The 20,928-nt window shown below is 35.2% G+C and overlaps 2 protein-coding genes across 2 annotated transcripts; one reads left to right on the forward strand and one right to left on the reverse strand.

Moving 5' to 3' along the window:
• Positions 1-1,670: 1,670 nt before the first annotated feature.
• On the forward strand, positions 1,671-3,557 carry LOC112799727 (transcription factor MYB44). The gene has a single exon (XM_025841764.3). It carries the CDS (start codon positions 2,087-2,089, stop codon positions 3,035-3,037), a length of 951 nt encoding a protein of 316 aa, XP_025697549.1. The 5' UTR covers positions 1,671-2,086; the 3' UTR covers positions 3,038-3,557.
• A 676-nt stretch (positions 3,558-4,233) lies between these two features.
• On the reverse strand, positions 4,234-13,953 carry LOC112799716 (probable cadmium/zinc-transporting ATPase HMA1, chloroplastic). The gene is made up of 13 exons (XM_025841760.3): positions 13,103-13,953; positions 12,863-13,013; positions 12,565-12,749; positions 11,613-11,759; positions 10,527-10,722; positions 9,047-9,159; positions 7,443-7,684; positions 6,924-7,029; positions 6,061-6,225; positions 5,687-5,903; positions 5,058-5,245; positions 4,883-4,969; positions 4,234-4,625 (listed from the first exon to the last, which is right to left on the reverse strand). Exons 1-13 carry the CDS (start codon positions 13,610-13,612, stop codon positions 4,446-4,448), a joined length of 2,487 nt encoding a protein of 828 aa, XP_025697545.1. The 5' UTR covers positions 13,613-13,953; the 3' UTR covers positions 4,234-4,445.
• Positions 13,954-20,928: the final 6,975 nt, after the last annotated feature.

Raw genomic sequence — 20,928 nt, forward strand, 5'->3', positions numbered from 1 at the left:
ACCACTTTTTAATTTGAATATGGAAGAAAAAGTGGTGTTAGACTCAGATGTGGGGAATACAGGTGCTTTACAGCGGTGTCAGTGAATAGAACTCGGACCATGCATGTTCTTCCTTTCATAAAAAAATTGATAACAACAAATAACTCGGAGGGTCCGTTTTCTAGCTTCCGAAATTCATATTTGCCTAATCATAAGTCGGACCATGCGATTTATTAAGCAAAATTTTAAAATCAAACAACTCGCATGGTCCGATTTGTGTACGCTGAATTTTTTCAAATTTTTTAACACAAATCGGACCCTCCGATTTGTGTACTCTAAATTTTTTTAACTTTTTAAACACAAATCGGAGGGTCCGACTTGTGTACTCCCACAATTTTAAAAAATACCAAAAGTTACCATGTTAAAGTATATCGCTCATTTTATTTCCATATCAAAATTTTTTAACCGAAAGATACACTAGTACTTATAAAAATATGTCAATCATTAATAAATTATTGCCTTTGTTTCATACAACGAAAATTTATGGTTGTGATATATTTTTAGGTGGAAATTAAATAATTTGTTAAATTACAAATTAATATTTTTTTACTATGTCAATAATTTTTGACAAAAACTTTTATCCTAGTTGTTTATAATTTTAATTACTAATATAAATTTATTTAACTTCCTAATTTTTATAGCATTAGAGAAATAATAAAAAATGCATTAGTAGTTATCGCTAATGCTTTTTTGCTTTACTGAGAATTATTGAAGAAAATTATTACATAATAACTATTTGATCATTTTAATAAGTAAATTATTTATTCGGTTGTACCCAAAAGAAGAATGGGAAAAATTTAGGAAGAAGAAAGAATAATTAAGAGGAATTGATCTTATCAAACTGAAAATAATATTATCATTTTTCTAAATAGAATAGAGATGTAGCTAATGTTTATTTAAGAGAATAGTGTAATATTATAATTTTTTAATTTTATTTAAGTAACAAATTACAAAAGTTATATTAACATAATGAGATAAAAATAATTGGTATACCATATTTTTTAAAATATTTTTTATTTTATACGATCTATAATATTTTTTTTACATGAATCTAATACCTATTGATATACTAGTTATGTATAACAAGAAAAAAATTGATGTATAATTTTTTTCTAAATATTTTTTATTATATATAATTCATAAAAAAATTATTTCTAAAATTTAAATTCAAAATCTTTTAATTAAAATATAAACAACTATCAAATTAATTAATTTTATCTTTTATTTTTTTATATAAATATAATAAAAATTTAATCTTAATATACTTATATATTAACTGTATAAATAATTATAAAATAAAATAAATGTGACGAAATAATTATAAAAAACATTTTATATTATAATGTATTAAAATGAAACTTATTTAATAAAAAAACAAGTAAACTAGTTAATACAACTTTAATAACATTGTTAAGGGTATTAAAATTGTTATCATAACTAATGAATATATTAAATAAGATAAATTTTGATTATTTTTTACTAATACCATTGAGTTACCAAATATTTCCGGTGCTGGAATTATTTTAAAGTTACTTTGATTGAGGAGAGCTGTGCAGATAACGCGCTCTTGCATGGAGAGAAGGATTGTAAACAGAACTAATATACTACAATCATACGTAACAGTTGATTTTCAATTAAATTAAAAATGAGAATTCGAAAGGATAAAAAGGAAGAAAGCAGAGCAGGGATGACTTGTGCAAACGGAAGCAGCTGAAACTGACGCGTGTCCAATTACAGCTGTATCCCAAATCCCAAGCCAACCGCTCCCCAGGAACAAGCGGTACCAATTTCAGCATAACGCTCCCAGAAACCCCTCAAAACCTAACCTCCTCAACCGGTTACCTCACCCCCCCATCCCTCCCACATATAAACCACGATCAAACACCAACCGCTTCACACACACAAAACAGCAACACCACAAAAAAACCCTTTCAAAAATCTCATCGTAACGCCTTACCTACTTCGCTTCTGTTTCTCTCCATATATAAATCTTCACTTTCACATGATCCTCTAAATCTGAAAAACAATACAAAGGAAGCTAAGCAGTATGGCCATGTCTAGAAGAGAAATGGATCGGATCAAAGGCCCGTGGAGCCCGGAAGAAGATGAGGCTCTGCAGAGGCTGGTGGAGAGGCACGGGCCCAGGAACTGGACGTTGATAAGCAAGTACATCCCGGGCCGCTCCGGGAAGTCCTGCAGGCTAAGATGGTGTAACCAACTGTCACCTCAGGTTGAGCACCGGGGCTTCACGCCCGATGAGGATGAGACGATAATCCGGGCCCATGCCCGGTTCGGTAACAAGTGGGCTACAATAGCCCGACTCCTGTCTGGTCGAACTGACAACGCGGTAAAGAATCACTGGAACTCAACACTCAAGCGCAAGTGCTCATCCATGATGATCGACGAGCCTGCAACAGGTCCGGCAGACTTTGACGGCGGTTACTACCTACGGCCCGCGAAGAGGTCTGCGAGCGCAGGTGCTACCATGCCGCTATCCACCGGGCTTCACATGAGCCCGACGTCGCCGGGAAGCCCGTCGGGATCCGACGCGAGTGATTGCAGCGTTCGCGCTGTCTCTCCGTCGCACGTTCTGAGGCCCGTGCAGAGGACCGTTGTTCCTCCGATCGAAACTGCGTCCTCTTCAGAGGACCCTCCGACGTCGTTGTCGCTGTCTCTGCCTGGCGTAGACGTTGCTGTGGAAGTCTCCAATCGTGTCACGGAATCTATGTCACGTGCCTTTTCTCCGGCGATGGTGATGGCTTCGGCGGCGCCTTCAACGGCTGTAACGACAGCGGATCCGCTGCCATTGCCATCGCCACAACATCAAGTTGTAGCGCCGTTTAATTTTAGCGCGGAGCTGATGGCGGTGATGCAAGAAATGATAAGAAAAGAAGTGAGGAGTTACATGGAACAACGCAATGGGATGTGTTTTCAGGCTGCTGGTGGGTTCAGGAACGTTTCGGTAAATCGAGTTGGGATTAGCAAAGTCAACTCGTGAATAAGAAGTGGATAATAGAAAGATTAGCAACTCGGAAAATGAGCTTCGGAAATGAAGAGAAAGAGGGAAAAGAATGAAAAGGAAGCTGTTTCTCTTTTTTATTTTAGTGTTAGGCTAATAATAATGTTGGTTAATGTACAGGGGGATAGGGAGAGGAAAAGTGGTAATGATAAACTATAAGCTATATAAGCAGGATGGTTACTTCCTAACAGGTAAAAGGACACCACTGTGGTTAGGGTTGGACGCATTGCTTTTGTAAGATGTCGTGTTTGGAGGCTCATGTCCGTTCTTTTTTGGAAAGGAAAAAAAAAGAGGGTGTTATTAGTAGGAAATGGCAAAGAGAGAGGGAATACCTCAACAAATCTCAAAATAAGTTTAATTTATTTAGTTATTTGCTCAAGTCCAAATGATTAATGCTGTTCGCATTTTGTTGAGATCCGAAATTAGTGAAACCAGTCATCTTTAATGTGATTATAAAATTAAAAGCTGAAACACAGCCGAAGATAGTACTTTGATCAAACACTAATAGTACTGTTCAGTTGCATATTAATAGATTTTTTTTGGAACTTCAATTCTGCGTTTTATTGATGTGGTTTACCTGGACACAGAAGACCGGAAACAAATTAGCAACACATCAAAGTATCAAACAGCGCAAGCTGCCATGGGCTGTAATCTCCCCTCAATTTTGGGAATTATTTCAAACTTGAATATAGTTAAAGTTGAAGGCATTGCTAACTAATTGGGTTGGTCAAATAGTAATTCATTAATCCTTTTAAACATTGAATTAATCCTTCTAAAGAAATGTTAGGAATTTAAATTGTCTTGTACATTGTACATGCAATTCCAACTAATTGGAGTTCAGATCCTTATTGTAAAAAATGCTTCACGTTCTTTTATTTTTATTTTGGAAAAAATTCAAATATTAGGCCTTTTGGGGGCCTGTAACTGATCAACTGTTGTAAACCTTACCTAGGGCAGTTTATCAAGGTTCTTTACGCAATACGCAGTCATGTTCTTCCCTACATCGTTCTTTTTTATTTTTATTTTGGAAGAGGTTCTGGGCAGATGTGAGAATACTCCATCTCAAATGTAGTTGGAAGCTATAACTGATTGAAAAGGGCAAAATATTTGACCAATTCTAAATCAATTCAACTAGATAATAACAGTAAAAATCAACCCAGGACTTGCGTGCTGTATTTTGGCGTCAATATTTATTCACATTAGTAATTCATTAATTCTCTGATTGACTAAGAGAATTGTTCATGCATAGTCTACCTTAATATACCATTTTTCCTTATTCCATTAGAAAGGGGGAAACGAGGGCTCAAGAAAGGAAAACTAACGGCAAATAATGGAATGGGGATATTGACGTTTGTCAATAAACACAATACATTCAAATAAAACCACGTTATAAACTCGCCGTTGTAATGTTGCTTGAGCCCTTAATATTTGTCCCAAGAGAAAGAAGCCTAGATTTAACCTCGCCAATCAAATGTAACAAATCCTGCTTCCATGACCAAGATGGTTCGTTTAAGGCACGAATAGAATTGAGACAAACAAGCAGGGTTCCACCTTCATGTAAAAGAACCTGCATGCATGTAAGAGATTTCACTAAAGAGCAAACCATAGGAAAAGGTTAAGTACGAGAGGTCACTGGATTTTAAAATTCTAGGCAACAGATAGGGGCATCATTCACAATCATCTAAAATAAGCTTATTCAACGATTTCATAGTGCCAAGATAAACAGATGTTTTCCAGAAGGATCAAATTCATCTTTGCTTCGTTGACAATAAGACATGACTGACAAATAGGAATATAATCCAGCATAAAATTGAATTTTCATACCGTTAACCACAAGGGCAGAAATCCCAAAACTGATGGAAGAGAAGCCATGGTAATGCAGAACAATGCCAGAGCCACATTTTGTTTAATCTGCAGGTGCATTTGAATATAAGCCAATAGCATCCAAAAGTGAAGAAATATTATCCGATAACAGCATATATGTAAAAATATAAAATACCAGTGTTGTTGTTTGGCGAGACTTGGCGATACAAAATGGTACTGCAGAAATATTTTCACGAAGCAATAACACATCAGCAACAGCTATAGCAGTTGCACTAGCACGATGAGCAAGCACAATCCCTACAGTTGCAGCAGCAAGTGCAGGGGCATCATTGATTCCTTCACCAACCATAATTAAGCCTCCTCCTGTCACAAAAGTTTTTTAAGAAATGGAATGAAAGGAAAGATGCATGTGAACAAGACACCATAGAATTTTGCAACATTTGTGGAAAGCTGATTAAATTAGCCTCAAAATATGACAATTTCAGTTGTAAAACTGACTGGCACAGCTAAAAGAAGACAACATAGATGTGAATTCACGTAGAGATGGGCTTTTAATCTCTGCAGAATTTATTTGTTCAATTTAAGTTAGATACACCCAATTGGGTGCAAAAGAAACAAATTACCTATTACCTAACTTCTTTATCAAAAACACCAGTATGCCACAACAAAAGTGAAATCAATAAACATGTATCTAGTACAGATATCAGCCCAAATCAAAGTCCAAAGAACAAGTGAAATATTATTGTTAACAAAGATTAAAGATACCAAATTTAAAAAAGAAAAAACTCTATTTACAGAACTTACCTGTATCTCTTGATGTGTCTTTTACATGACTCAGTTTATCTTCAGGTTTCAGGTTGCAATGAAACTCACTGATGCCCACAGCATTTGCAACCCTCCTTGCACTACACTCATGATCACCAGTTAACATTATCACCCGTAACATTGCTTCATTCTGCAATTCTTGAATAACATTAAAAACCCCAGGACGAGGCCTATCTTCTAGGTGAATAAGTGTCACCTGCAGCAAGTTTGGTTTGAACACCGATGAGAATCGGACATTGTAGCATATCATATCATTCATATAATGAACCTCAATGTGTTTTACACCTTCAAGGGGATGGGGGGAAATGGGTAAAAGGTATTTTCAAAGAAATATCCCATGAAAAGTTCACCACCTTCTTATTAACCGAAAGAGCAGCATGAACAAATTCACTTCCATACGAAGATGTATTAACAGCTTCCTTGATCTTTTCTGACTCCTCTTCAGAATGACAAAATGAAGTGATGAAATCTACAGACCCAAGTGATGCTTTCAATAGCTTAGCACTTCCAGTTCCTGACTATACAGCACAAGAATCAAATTAAGTCATTTTACTTATTATTCAAACAAAATGAGGAAAAACAAATATTAGAGGTCAATTTTGTCACCTTATTTATCCAATCATAATATACTGTTATGGTGTTTTAGTTAGTTGTGAATTTTGTGCTAAAAATTATGCATATAATCAATATTCCAATCATGCAAAGTTTAATTTATGTTCGGATATGTTAATTCACCCCTAACTTTTAATATAAACTATCTTGTTTGGATTATGTAATAAAAATCCTTTTTATGTATTAAATTAACAAAAGATATGAGTTAATTAGAATTGAATTTTTTATTTTATTGTATTTATCCAAGAGAAATTAGAAGAGCTATTGAATTGAAGTAAGAAAAAAGGCAACCTATTAATGCTTTTGAAATAACCTAAAAATCAAGTGTAAAGAAAAAACAGAAAGGAGGTCTGGGGGTTGTTTGAGATATTAAGCATCCCCAGACATGCACTTGCATTAGTGTGTGTGTGTATGGAAAATAATTGCATTAAGAAATAAAATGATAAAAAAAGGCACAAATCTTTGTGATGTATACAGGATTAATTGGAATTCTAAATAAACTGTGTGCTTGGGATTCTGCAAATATGGTAGCATATATTGTGATCCTTTGCTTTGTCAACAAGAGTATAATTTGCCATGGGTTGTCTACACGAAAACGTGGTACCTCAATGCTGTTAACAGTAGCAATAAGGCCCCTTCCAGGGAAGTACTCAAAACTTTCAACAGAAACAGATGGGAGGTCTTTGCCTTCGCTATGGTCAACAACAGCCCTGCAATATGTTTCACAGAAAGTATTTCATAAGGTTAAGTTGAAAATGATCATGTTTGGTCATTTGAATAGTTCATACAATGCATACAATAGACTGACGAATTATTATGCTAATCCAAACATAGAAAGTACAAGGAAACCAACTAAGGGGTGAGTTAATGTATTTTTATATTATTATGTATATATTTATATCCATGTTCTATAATTTAACTAATTTTTAAGAATTTGGTGTCTTTATGTCTATATCACGTCAAGTGTTTGTATCAATGTCTGCTTTACACATAACAGACCCAAAGAAAAGGTATTATTCTTTTTCTTAGAGATAATAAAGGAATAACATATAGATTCAATGAAAACCAAAACTATGGAGGAGGGTCCAAAGATGATATGAATGGATTATGTTCCAGATGATACCTTCCAATGGGATGAGTAGTACCCTTTTCCATAGCTGCAGCAACAGCAAGAGCTTCTTTCTCACAGGTAGGGATGCAACAGGAAGAAATGTTTGACTCATTCTTTCTGACATTATGACCATAAATGGGCTCAATTGCCTTGAATAGAAGTCCTCCTGTGGTTAATGTTCCTGTTTTATCAAATGCAATAGTATGACAAGAAGCTAGAGCATCTAACACATGTCCACCTTTGAGTAATATCCCCTGCAAAATGAGGTAGCCATCACAACAATAATAAAATGAATATCTAGAGATTCAAATTTTTGAACAGTTTAATGACTTTCTAATTCAGTCTGGGCAATAAACATAAAAGGAGTAAACAGGGACTTAAAACAATGTCATTGAAATGAACAAGGTTATGCAGTACACCATTCAGTTGAGGTAATTGTCACAACCTTAAATAAGAACAATCCAAAAGTAATCTATTGTAATAGTTTGAATAACTTCCAATTGATTCAGACCAACAGATATGAACTGTTTGAGACAGAGACTTAGAAATTACAATAATGTAATCGATGAGAACATGATTGTACAATTATCGAAAACACAAATAGGAGCCAGAAAATGAGGAAATGTGAATATGATGTATTATTCAGACCTTTGAGATAAGATCAGTTTATGATCAACCAAGGAAGAAGAGAAAGAGAAGTCCTGAATGCTGAGCATTAGAGAGGCTTGTCTCTACCAAGAGTTGTAATTCTAGCCTAACTCACCCACCAAACTTTCTGTTACGACAATCACATTGCAGCACAAGTCATCACAGACAAACATCCATTTCTGTGTCTCCCACTCACAGCATTACATTTAGGTCCATTAATTTAGGAGCTGTTCTTAACATATAATTATGCTATTTGGTTTTGCATATAGATGGACCCAACTAGGAACCTTTCATGACCCAATAAGAAATATCTTTAGCATTTTAGTAGGCAATGCTTGTCTCCATGTTGGAAGCATCAAGAATGTTAACGGGTTAGTTTTTCTTCAAAAGGCAGTTGGATCAAGTTTCAAGTTCACATTTGCTGCTTAAAATTGTTATTGAGAGTGTGAGGCAATGAAGGTCAGAAAATTGTTTAGAGAAAGTCAAACACATAGAAGGCTTAAAAACATTATTCTACGCATGACTACAAATAAAAAAACATTTCCTCTTCAAATGGATGAATGGGAGGTTAACTTCTATTTAAGGACACTATTAATAGGGATATAATGATATTTATTGGTAAGGTTCAGAAAATCATAATTAAGCAAATGATATTACTATACAGTAGTTAATATGTGGGATTATTATGAACTAGCGGAATTAAAAGAATGACGGTGAGTTTAAAAATTCATGAAAGAAAAATGAACACAAATTAGATAACAGAATATTGACAGCACAAGATTATGGCATAAATAAAACACCGATATGGAAAAAACACTGACAACACTTGATTCAGTCACAAGTACAAACAAAAAAAAAAGGAAGTTTTAATATGGAATTTCATATGTTATATGATTGAATTTAAAATATAAACCAACATTTTGGATCTGAAATAGTGAAAGATGTACCCATACGAAGCTAATTAATACCTTTCTTGCGCAGGAACTAATTGCTGTTGCATATGCTAATGGGGCCACAGCCAAAGCACATGGAGATGCTGCAACCATGAGCCCTAGGGCTCTGTAAACTGAACCTCTGCATGCTACATCAGACAGAGATAAATAAGCTGAAAAGATAAGCCATATATACAACAAGAAGAACAAAGCCTATCCTACTAGGTGCGGTGACAAGCCACTAGATAAGCCCATGCTGCGAATTATAACTATCTTATGTTATAAACTCCAACAACAGCTAACTTTCCGTGAGCGATGGTTATTAGAATTTACGACTCTTTTTGTCTCAAAATTCTACAGTTCCATAAACCCTATGTCAAAACATTTATCTAAGCAAATAATATTTTATATCACAAGGCTCTCATAAGTCACAGTGACACATTACATCACCTTGCTATCATTGAATTCGTTAAAACAAAATATCTCTCTCTTGTCACTACTTATATGTTAAGTTTAACAATGGGGAATAATTATATTAGACTTTTGGTGTGTGGTTTAATGATGACGTTCCAGGAAAGAGAGACAGGGTTATGGGGGTCCAGTGATATTGTTTTGTTTTGATAGGTACTAGCAAGGGTTTTTGTTTGATGTTATGGCTGATCATATGTCACATTTTTGGCTGATGTTGGCATTTTCAACTTTCTCCATCCTTGTCTTTTGCATGTTGATACCTTTTCTATAATTACCAAAAAAACGCCTGTGGGAGAAGCTCATCCAAATGGGAAGATGGTGAGAAAATTTCCTTGGTTAAGTGCTTAGATACAAGTTGTGATCACTCTAATTGGCTGGGAGGTGTATTGTCATCCTAAAAAGGAAGGTGGCTCAGAAATTTCAGTTCTAAAAATATTGCCTTTAAGCTGAATGGCAATGGTGAGAAATGTATTTCTTATGCATTAGGTTATCAGAAGCAAGTATGACCAGGACACAAATAGATGGGATGTATAAAGCTTCACAGACTACTCATTTAACGTCCAAGAAATTCATTTCCTAAGGTTAGTCATCCTTGACCTTGCTTCCTTGAAGGCAGGTAACGACTCATTAAAACTATAGGGAGGAATAATGGATTCAAGACTCCTCTTTTGGTCTAGCCTTTTCTCAAATCTTTTGCTTATCCTCTCTTAATAATGGCTCTATCAATTTCATCTGCTACGCTATCTATCTATCATATTTATTAAAATATTTTATTTTTATAAATAAAACTATGAGATAAAAAAATCTAAATTTTAATTTATTACTTTTCATAATAAATTGCATTTATAGTACAAAATTGCATTTTTAGTATTTTATTAATTTTAATTTTCAATCATATATTTAAATAAAGTAAAATAAATTGAACTAAAAGTTGCAATTCGTGAAGTTATTATTTTGTGAACCTAAAAATAAAAATAAAAGTTTAAAGTAAATCTCAATTCCAAAATCAAAATTGGAATTTAGAATAAATGAATTAAGAACTTACCTGGTGTGCTAATGAAAGGCCACTTAAATAAAATTGGCCCAATAACGGCAATTGCAACTGATAATACCACAACTACTTTGCTGTAACGTTCACCAAATTCGTCCAACCATCTTTGAAGTTTTGGTTTATTCAACTGTGCTTCTTCAGTCAATTGCACAATTCGGTTTAGGGTTGATTCGTTCCATGTCTTTGTTACCTGTGATCAATTTTGTATTTTGTGGTAAGCTCCCAACAAAAGCACAGTTTTAAAAAGCATAGACAGGAGGTAACAATTCAGAAACATGCTGAATCTTGCTTAATTGTGATTACTAACAAGCTAACACTTGCAAACTAACTTCACAATGTCTTAACAGTTGAATTCATGGATAAGATTCGATGAACTAGATTGATCACGCTATCCTTAAGCTCAATCATGTCAAACTCAACACTAGATCACCAAAATATCCATTGTACTACTAATAATAAAGGAATCAAATTCCACTTTCAACATATTGCAATCCTTAATAACTGCCTGACAAACCACCACCACTAACTCCTCTAGTCCCTAGTGCCACCTGGCTACCTCATAACTAGCGGTCTACCAGAACATTACAGTTAGCTTCTCAAGATGAACTATAAAGATTCTTTTCTATTAAGAAAAAGTAAACAAACATTATAAGAAAACTAAAATATTTCCTTTTCACTGAAAGAAAAGACTAAGATATTTACAACCAAAGCCACCTTCCTGTTACCGCAGATTCCCACCCATTAATTCATTAATCTACCAGTTTGACCTTCGTGTCCCAGTCACCCACCAAAAGTACCATCACCCAGCCCAAGCTACTGCTACAGCCACTAACTTGTATATATTAAAAAAAGGCAGCCCGGTACACAAGCATCACAGGATCCGAGGAACAGTAACACCCAAAGAGTGTAATTAGGCAGTTTAACTGATATATGATTCAGCAGCTGATTCGACAACTTGAATCAGTGACATTGAAGTTACATGGAGACAACTCAACAGTTGTTCCAGGGCTTCCCTTCATTACCTTGTATATAAATACACCTACTGAAATATGCAACATTATCGTAAAAAATTGAACATACCTTTACAATTATCCTCCCATCTAAGTTCCTTGCACCACCAGGTATCCTGTCTCCAATTTTGGCCTCCAATGGTTTGATTTCCCCTGTCAAGTGCTCGATGGTAATTGTAGCGTTGCCTTGGAAAACTTCGCAATCTACAGGCACAGACTAATCACAATACCATCCCCATTATACTTCAATAGTCTGATGTATAAGACTTGAGACTCCAAATTGTGCATGAATGAGTCTGTATCATGTATGAAAAATGTTCTCCTTGATGTTTGTATGAAAATACTAATGGACTATAAGTTTTTCTCATTCATTTCGGGAAAGAATATTCTTTTAAGAAGATAACAGCGGACAGGAAATGTTCTCTATAAAAGAAAAACAGAGAAGAGCGAGATAAGAAATTGCAAGGAGACTAACAGAATTACTGTTCTCTATGAGTAAATTTTGAAAAAGACCCTTCCAAAACAAACTATATATGGATAATCTACTGCATTTTTCATATAAGAATAATGTGTGTGGTATTTAAATAAAAAATAAAAATAAAAACCTTCGTAATCATCCACATGCTGTTTGAATGATAGTAATGTCCTTAGACTAACTATTAAGGCCATTAAAGCCATTCATCCTACCCAAAATTATTTATGCCTCTTAATTTGAAGAACAGTAAAACACACACTTATAGGTACATTTGTTACTATAGAGAAAGATAAGCTGAAGACAATTAAGTTTTAACTCCGTTCACTCTTTAATTCTTCTATCTTTGGATATCAACTGTATTGTTACATTATTAATTCAGTTTGGGCTTATTAAGTAAAAAACCAAACACACCAGGTTTCACTATATATTAAAACCCCAGAAATTCTAAAGAACTCCAGCCGTTGGTTGCAGGTATAATTATATTCAACCAATTCAAACTTCAAAATTAATGCAAGGCAGGTAAGCAATAGATTCTATCATAACTTACCTCACCAGCACCAACAAGGATATATGATCCTACAGTTACATCATGCACAGGAACACTCTTGTACGCCAAGTTGAATGTATTAGGAAGCTTATCACCACTGGTGTCAAGAACAAGTGCAAACTCAGGATGATTCTCTTTCAACTCTTTAACATCGATCATCGACCGTCCAGTGAAGTACTCCTCAGCTGCAGAAACAATTCACTCAAGCAAATCAATCTCGTTCCATAGTAACCAAATCTCACTTCCGAAAAACAAGTTTGAGCATATAATGTTAGTTCGAATTTCCAAAATAGCTCACCTATATGCGCGAGATTGAACATGGCAAGAAGCAACCCTCCTTCCAAAGAGTTTCCCATAAAAACAGACGCAAAAGCAGCCATCGCCATTAGTACATGGATGTTCACTTTTCCACTGCTAAGTTCAATTAGAGCATCCAGCGAAGCCGAAACCTAAAGAAAGAAAGACAAGAAAGAATTAAACGGGGAAAAGAGAAGAGAAAGAAAACGGAGTGAGAGGGTTTTGGTTGATTGTTGCGTACCCCAACCAAAGGAAATCCAAGGATGATGAGGGAGTGTTGGAAGCGCTTAACGAGAGGCTTTGGCAAAGTGTGAGGGCAAATGGCAGCTGCCACGAATAAAGCTGTTGAGAAGCAGCAAAGATGCAAGTGCTCCCTTAAGAAATCGGCCAAGTCCATCCACCTCGTGGCTTTCGCGAACCCGATGATCGCTCGTTGTGGTCCCGTGAGGTTAGCGCTGTCGATGGCATGATGCGCGTGGTGGTGGTGGTGGTGGTGGTGATGGTGATGGTCGTGCTCGTGGTGGTTATGATCGCTGTGGCTGTGATGGTGGTGGTTAGCGTTGGAGTGAGCGAGGCAGCGGAGGCGATGGTAACGGAGAGGGAGGCATTTAGGTGAATAATAGAAGGGTTTGATTGGAAGTGGGGGAGGGTGAAGAGGGAGGAGCTTGGAGGATCGAGTTCTGGTGGGTGTTTTGTAAAAAATTAGTGATTGGAGCTTAGAAGAAGGGATCGTGTAAGGAATTGATTCCATGTTGTGGTAGAGAACTTGGAAACTAGAGGAAGTTCAGGCCATCGAGGGGGTTCGAAGGGACTGGGAAGTGGTTTATGGCGGAGTGATTGTTAGTTTGTTGTTGTTGGTGGTGGTGGTTTGGGCCTTCAGAATTGAGGGGTAGTGCAGTGGTGGGTGGATGTGAGTGAAAATGAACCATTCAGTTCGTCGTCATGCCAATGCCATCCTCACCACATAGTGTGCCCATTCCAAGACGCCCGGCACGCGCCTCGTGGGGCCGTCGGAGCTAAATTTGTCTCTTTGTGGTTTGGGCAGGGCCGTAGGGGGTGCCCTTTTTTACCACGAGCACTAAGATGTGAGATTTTTTTAAAAATAATTTTAAAAAATATATAAAGAACTCATTTTTAGTTAATCATCATAAGTTAATTTCTTTTTTTTTCTAATTCTAAAAACTTTTATTTAAAAAATAAAATAAATTTATAATGTAAAGTTTAAATTTAAGATAAATAAATTTATTTTAAAAAATTAGTTGATATTAATTAAAAAAATTATTTTCATAACATTATTCATAAAATAAATATAATATTTATGAATTCATATAGAGTCTTTCTCTATTATTTATCTCATTATAAGTGCAAATGATATAATATAAACATGTTTCGTTTACAATGTCAACCAAATAAGTAACAAAATTTTATACAAATATATCATTTGCTCTTGAAATATGAGTATAAATTATTTTAAACCTATCTTGTTGTAATGTGTATTTAAGGTTTAAAGTTTATGAACTATCTTGTTTGCACTACCTTTTTATTCTCTTATAATATTTTTTTAAAATGGCTATTGGTGAGTATAATTTTTTTTTATCGGATATCCTCGAAGGGACTACTGATGAGTATATTGTTGTGAGTGTTTATCCAAATTCAGCTATAGGAAGAAAATGAAAAAGGGTTTTATTTAAATGCCCCAACTCGATATTGTTTTAGACTCGACATTTTGATACCCTTCACAGGCTGAAGAACTTAATATTGATAAATATAGGATCATTCGATCAGAAATAGATTAAGAATCTTAGGTACAAGCTTCTTGCAGTATTGGACAGCTGATAATTTAGAATTAAGATTTTCTAGCTTGTAAGTGATAATCATGTGCACACAATATTCGATATACATGAAAAAATCTTAGCCTGGAGTTGTACACTGAGGCCAACGAGATTGGTGGCAGTGGTGCTGGCCCATCCACTTCTGCACAGCTAGATCCACCAATAACAACACCTCCTTTGTATTACACTACTCCAAGTGAACATATGAAGGAGGATTACATCACTGACACGATGCATCCACTAGCATCTCGACAAAGGATGAGTTTGTTATCGAGAGACCACTGGGATGCAAGTTTCTTTTACCCGCACCACTTTTCGTATTAAACCTCTCTAGTGTCCCTTGTCACTATCACACATTAGATATTGATGTAATGCAGGAGGATCCACTGTGTGGCATTGGGGATGGAGTGGAAGATTGTAACCTAGGATATCACGGTGATAAGTGGCATGATTATGCCTTTTATCCAAACTAATCTTTTTATTTTCATTCCGATGTTACAAAGTTTCATATAATAGTTATTATTTCAAGCCTTCTTACCGAAAAATGTGAATGAAAAAGCAAGGCAATTACAAAGATACACAACAACTGAGAAGAGACGTATAACATGCTCCCTAAGTTGTTGCAAGCCTTGCAACAATGCCACCTAGGAACAATTTGATAAGGTTTTTTGACATTCCTGTCATGTGTTAAGACTTTTCAGCACTACAAGCACTTTGTCTTTGTCGACAACACTCATTTGTTTGGAAAATATGAAGAGCCTTTGCTAATGACCATTGCACAAGATGGTAATTGGAACATTTACCCCATTAGATTCGTGATTGTGGAGTTTGTATCAACCGAGTCTTGGTCTTTTTCCTGAAGAATTTGAGGTAATAAGTTATCCCACAACAAGGTCTACTTGTAATCTCTCACAGGTCTCAGTTTATTCGTGCACTTTTAATGTCAAAGATAGTGGATGATGTCCACCAAGTGCTCGTCATTGTATTGCATCTGTCACATGGTGTCCAATTTCATGACCCTCTCCAAGCCAAACTAGGGGGAATAATACATGAGCGCTTTGGCTATAGCATTGCGATGTTGAAAAAATGTATGGTCACATGACCACCAACCTGATTGAGTGTATCAACACCGTTTTGAGGGAACTCGATACCTACTTGTTGTAGCGATCATGCGAGCCTCTTACGAGAGATTGCAACAATTGTAGATTCGAAAGGGTTAGGAGGTACAAGCCTAACTTGCAATCGGCCATCAGTTTTCACAATGCCTCCTCGTAGTTGTGGAGAAGAGTATTGAATCACTACCCAAAATGCAGGTGACACACTATGATTGGAGATTGTTGGTATTTAGTGTGGAAGATCTTGATCTACTTGAGGGCTCGAATAATACTTTACACTGTGTTCGCTTCAATTCTTGAGTGTATGACTATGGTCTATTCCAAGCATTGCATTTTTCTTGTCGACATGTAATTTCCGCATGTGCGGTGACGAGAATTGAGTGGGGGTAAGTATGTTGACCTTGTATATATGATAAAATCTGTGTTCAAGGTGTACGATGTGGAGTTTTCACCAACTCTAGACAAAGTTATAGCTAGAGTGGCATGACAAACAGCTACGACCTAATCCATTCATGCAACGATCAATCAAGGACAAATTGATATCCACAAGGGTTAGGAATGAGATGAATCTAGTTGAGCATTAGAAGAAATGGTCTGGGTTGTGTAGGCAAGTGGGATACATACATTAATGGAAACGCATGGATATCTCTCCCACTAGGTCTCCACTCAGGAAACCTGTGGTATATCTAATTTGTGGTATATCTAATTAGTGAGCAAAAGTGATAAGGTGGGTATATAAAACAAGACGACAATGAATTCAAATTGAAATTGGATAGAAGATAAAGTGATTTTCTTTCATTTAATTTCAATTTATCCGAAACTATGATGTGAACAAGTGAAATTGAATGAATACATCAATAAATTGTATAGATAATAGAATAATTTCTTTTGTATTTAATTTCAATCTATCTTTTTGTTTTATATTTTCAATTTCGGTTTATCTTTTTTATTTAATTTCAATCCTTATCTTTTTGTTTATCTTCAATTTCATATCATTTTATATTAGATTTCATGTTTTCGATTTAATGTTTATTCTTTTTATTTATCATTAGCTTTTTGTCATAATGATACGTGCTTCAAATCGTGACATGACTGTAGCCAGCAGACAGAAATTAAATGGAGTAAAAATTACTTTTTGGTTTCGTGATAAAATCTTGGTGTGGACGAATGAGGTTGAACAAGTCTCTCTCTTGTAGATAGAAGGTAGAATAATTTCCGTCCGTTCAATTTCAATTTATTCCAAATTATGGTGTGGATAAGTGAGATTGAGTGAGTCTCTTTGTTACATCAAAAAATTATATAAAAAGTAGAGTGATTTCCTTTGTATTTAACCTCAATCTATCTCTTTTACTTTCTATTTTCAATTTCAATTTATCTTTTTATTCAATTTCAATCATTGTCTTTTTGTTTATCCTCATATTCTTAAAAAGGATGCCTTTGGCGATGTCTATAGTATCCTGCTATGTCACACTACATACAAATCTGTAGGTCCATGCTGGAATGACCAACCCCATGACAACTGCATGAAACTGTCAAAACCTGCCAGAAGAAGTCACTAAATATGAACAAGGCTATTCAACTTATCTATTATCAAGTATCCCTCGATCAACATCATAATATTTCCATACATACTAAAATAGTGTCTCCAAGATCTGCATTAGGAGTATGTTGTATCTTTTACCTAATTCATGTAAGCTTCATGGAAAAACCTCCTTCCTAGTTTGTGATTGAGCTGAAAATGCTAGCCGGCTTCGCTTTGTGGTAGATTGGCAAGTTGGCAGGCTAGTCTGGTTTAAATCTTAAAAAAATTAATTAAAATAATAAATAATAATAATTAAAAAATTAAATAAAAAATCAAATTATAACACAATTTTTTACTATCTTCTAAATTTGTAACTTTAATATAATTATACAAAATAATATCCATCAATAAAATTATTTTATTTTAAGAAAAAAATCATATAATTTGAGTATTATATTAAAGTCTATGATGGTAATCAGTGGCTAAGAGAAGTGGGGTTGAATCTTAGCCCCCTTTTTGCTGAGTATTACTTTCTGCCTTTTAAGATATCTTCAGGAGTTACTTCTACTATTTGTCTCATAACAAGTCAAGAGACATTTTCTTTTTGTCTCGTAACCAGATAGGAGATATTTTTCAATTTTGTCTCCTACGTAATAGAGTAGAAGAGAAAGAGAAAATCACATTGAGAAGTATCCTATTTCAACTGCTAAGTGCAATGTAGCCTACATCTAGTTTTCATCACGACTGTGACGGAATTTCACTATAATCAACTGATTACATACACCAATTCTTCCCTAGGAACTACCCATTCCTATCCGGAACAAGTCCAGAATCTATCCGGAACATGACTTGGACAACTGCCAAGCTTTCAACTGCAAAGTGCTAACCCAACTTGCAAGAAAATCCCTACAGGATCATGAAACACAACACAGATGTACAAAGGTACTCTCAAACATCTATGGCTTTTTCTTTAATTTTGCACTCTCTGCCTTTTTTCTCTCACTGGCTTTTTCTTACAAACCTTACTCTGTTTGCCTTTTTCACCATGAGACTCAGACAGAGAAAACTAAAGAAAATACAAAATAAAACTCATTGAAGGAGAAGAACTTCAGATAGATTCGGGTAACTATGAGAACTCTATTCTTTCTCTCCTTCTCTCAACCTTTGGCCGTTCACCCTTATTATAGAAGGGAAAGCTTCCAAAGTTGAAACCGGTTCAACCAACCACCTTTTTCTTCTTTAATACAAAGGCCGGTTCAGACAGAGAGAAGAGAGAGAAAAAACCGAAAGCAAATCAACATGCATGTACTTCTCTCTTATCCCTTCTCATCAAACTTCATCAGAGCCATTCATCTTGACTTTGGCTCCAAGAAAGATCTTCAACCCTTGATGGATCTCTAATCCTTGACAACTGCTTCTTTCCCATATTTGTTTCTTCCTCCACGTAGCCAGAAGCTACCTCCTATGATGGATGAACAAAAACAGAAATGAGCTTTACCACAGAGATCTTCTTCTCTGACCGAATCCGATCTTCAACATTTTTGGTATGAAGATCTTGAAACTTCTTCTTCACATCTTGCCTTTAATGGCAAAAGTCTTAGCCACGCCATGCTTTAGATCTTCTTTTCTCAAAGGCCATCTTTACCCTAGCCTTTTTCTCTCTTCATAGCTTTACTGCTTTTTTGATAACTTCTTCTTTCTTCCTTCCTGTATGACATGACGGAATGCAAAGAGAGAGAGGAGAGAGAAGAGAGAAAAAGCTTTGGATACGATGAATGAAATTAAAACAAATTAAATCCCACTTCCATTCTCCTATGCATAGTAACGTGTAGAGCAGTAAATGCCATCAAATCACTTTTAGTTTTCCTTTTTCAATTACCAAGGCAAGTAATTAATCCAATTGAATATTGAATTTCATTCCACAAAGGGAGTAAGTACCCAAACCAAGCATGCTTCAATTCCTTTCTTTCTTCTTCAATTTCAGACCAACAAATTATTGGATCAAAAGGAAGCATTGTTTTGGGCTTCACATTAGTTTCCTGGCCCAATAAGCATTTGCTTATGCAAAAAATAATTCAGCCACTTTGCTTGGAATTATTTTTGCACCAAGGTTGAATACTTTCTCATCATATTGGACTCATGTGACTTTTGGCCAAATAAAAATCTGCACACTAAACAAAATTATTAAACAACCAATTGAAATAAAAAAATAATTTAATAACTTTGTAATTAATATTTTTTAATAATGTTTGATCATCATCATATTTCAAGTTTTTCAAACTCAACAATCTCCTCCTTGATGACAAACATTATTAAAAAAATGAATTGAAAAAGGTTTAAGGATTAAGAGAACTCCCTTGAAGATTTTGAATCCTCCCCCTTTCCATTGTTCATATTGCTCCCGCTTAATGTGTGCTTTTATCCAATGGAAGTAGTACCTATAACATGCTTCAAGTAGTTCCAAAAGAAATTTATGTATTCACCACATGGAACCTTTCAAATAAAAACATGTTAAAAAAATTATTTTTGAGCAAATAATCAAGACTTAATTTGTTATCCTTCAGATAACATGTTGCTCAAATAATGTTCTTGTAAAGTAGAGTATGATAGAGTACGTTCAGAGTACATAACAATAATAGATCAAGACTCATCATATTATTTACAGCAATATATTCAAAGCTACTAATCCCTGCCAATCAAAATATTTTCTGCCAATAAAAGTAATTAATCAGGAAAATGAAACCTATAGCCAGCATTCAGTTATCAAAACAGAGCATCAGCAATAATCATCAGAAAATAAAAAATCAGAAACCAGAGCACAAAAATTGGATGATTTGCAATCCTAATTCTAACAGATCAACCCCTTTTTCTTTTTTCTTTTTAATTTTCCTCCCCCCTTTTATCATCAAGGAGGGACCCTACAAAAAATTGTGAGAAGCAATGCAATCCATAATCATTAAACAGAACAAGTAGTTAAGTTATGGTTACAGTCATCCAAATCAAAATAAATAGTTCAAATAAAGCAGTCCAAAATAAACTAAGTCCATAACACCAAAGAAATTTTGTGTCCATGAGCAGCAAAGAACAAATCTTCAGGCATCAGAGAGATTGACATCAGAGTCAAGAAGGTCATCTTCCTCGTCGGTATGGACCGCGTCCTTTTCTGCAGTCTTCATATGCATTGCATTTTTTTGTCACTCTAAACACAGTCCCAAATATGTCTGATCATGAGATATGCAAATGATATGGAGGAAGAAGTTAGAATGGCAAATAACACAAGAGTATCACAAACTATGACTCTCTGACAAGAGCCACTTTGTGGCATGATGGCATGTGTAATGATTCGATGCGACAGAGCTCTCATAGGTCCGAGAGCTTTATGAGTCAAGGTGGAACCATCCAGAGACGAAAAGTTTTCACACACCCTAGCCAGAGCATTTTGAAGGAAAATACCAACTTAGTTATCCCATTTTCCAGTTATATAAGCTCGGGCCCCCCTCATCTTGATATCCCAAGGCAGTGCTTATGGTTTCATGGTTTAAAGAAAGATAGATCTTTTTAATGTAAGAGTGAAGTTCACCGTCATGAAAGATTAAGT

Source organism: Arachis hypogaea, chromosome 1, assembly GCF_003086295.3.
Source record: "Arachis hypogaea cultivar Tifrunner chromosome 1, arahy.Tifrunner.gnm2.J5K5, whole genome shotgun sequence".
Classification (NCBI taxonomy): Eukaryota; Viridiplantae; Streptophyta; class Magnoliopsida; order Fabales; family Fabaceae; genus Arachis; species Arachis hypogaea.

Excerpts from the sequence above, each read along its gene's own strand:
- LOC112799727 (XM_025841764.3), top strand. The coding sequence starts at position 2,087 with ATGGCCATGTCTAGAAGAGAAATGGATCGGATCAAAGGCCCGTGGAGC.
- LOC112799716 (XM_025841760.3), bottom strand. The coding sequence starts at position 13,612 with ATGGAATCAATTCCTTACACGATCCCTTCTTCTAAGCTCCAATCACTA. Across the intron at positions 10,723-11,612 it reads ATGGGAGGATAATTGTAAAG|GTAACAAAGACATGGAACGA; the intron begins GTATGTTCAATT and ends AATTGATCACAG. Across the intron at positions 4,970-5,057 it reads CTCGCCAAACAACAACACTG|ATTAAACAAAATGTGGCTCT; the intron begins GTATTTTATATT and ends ATGCACCTGCAG.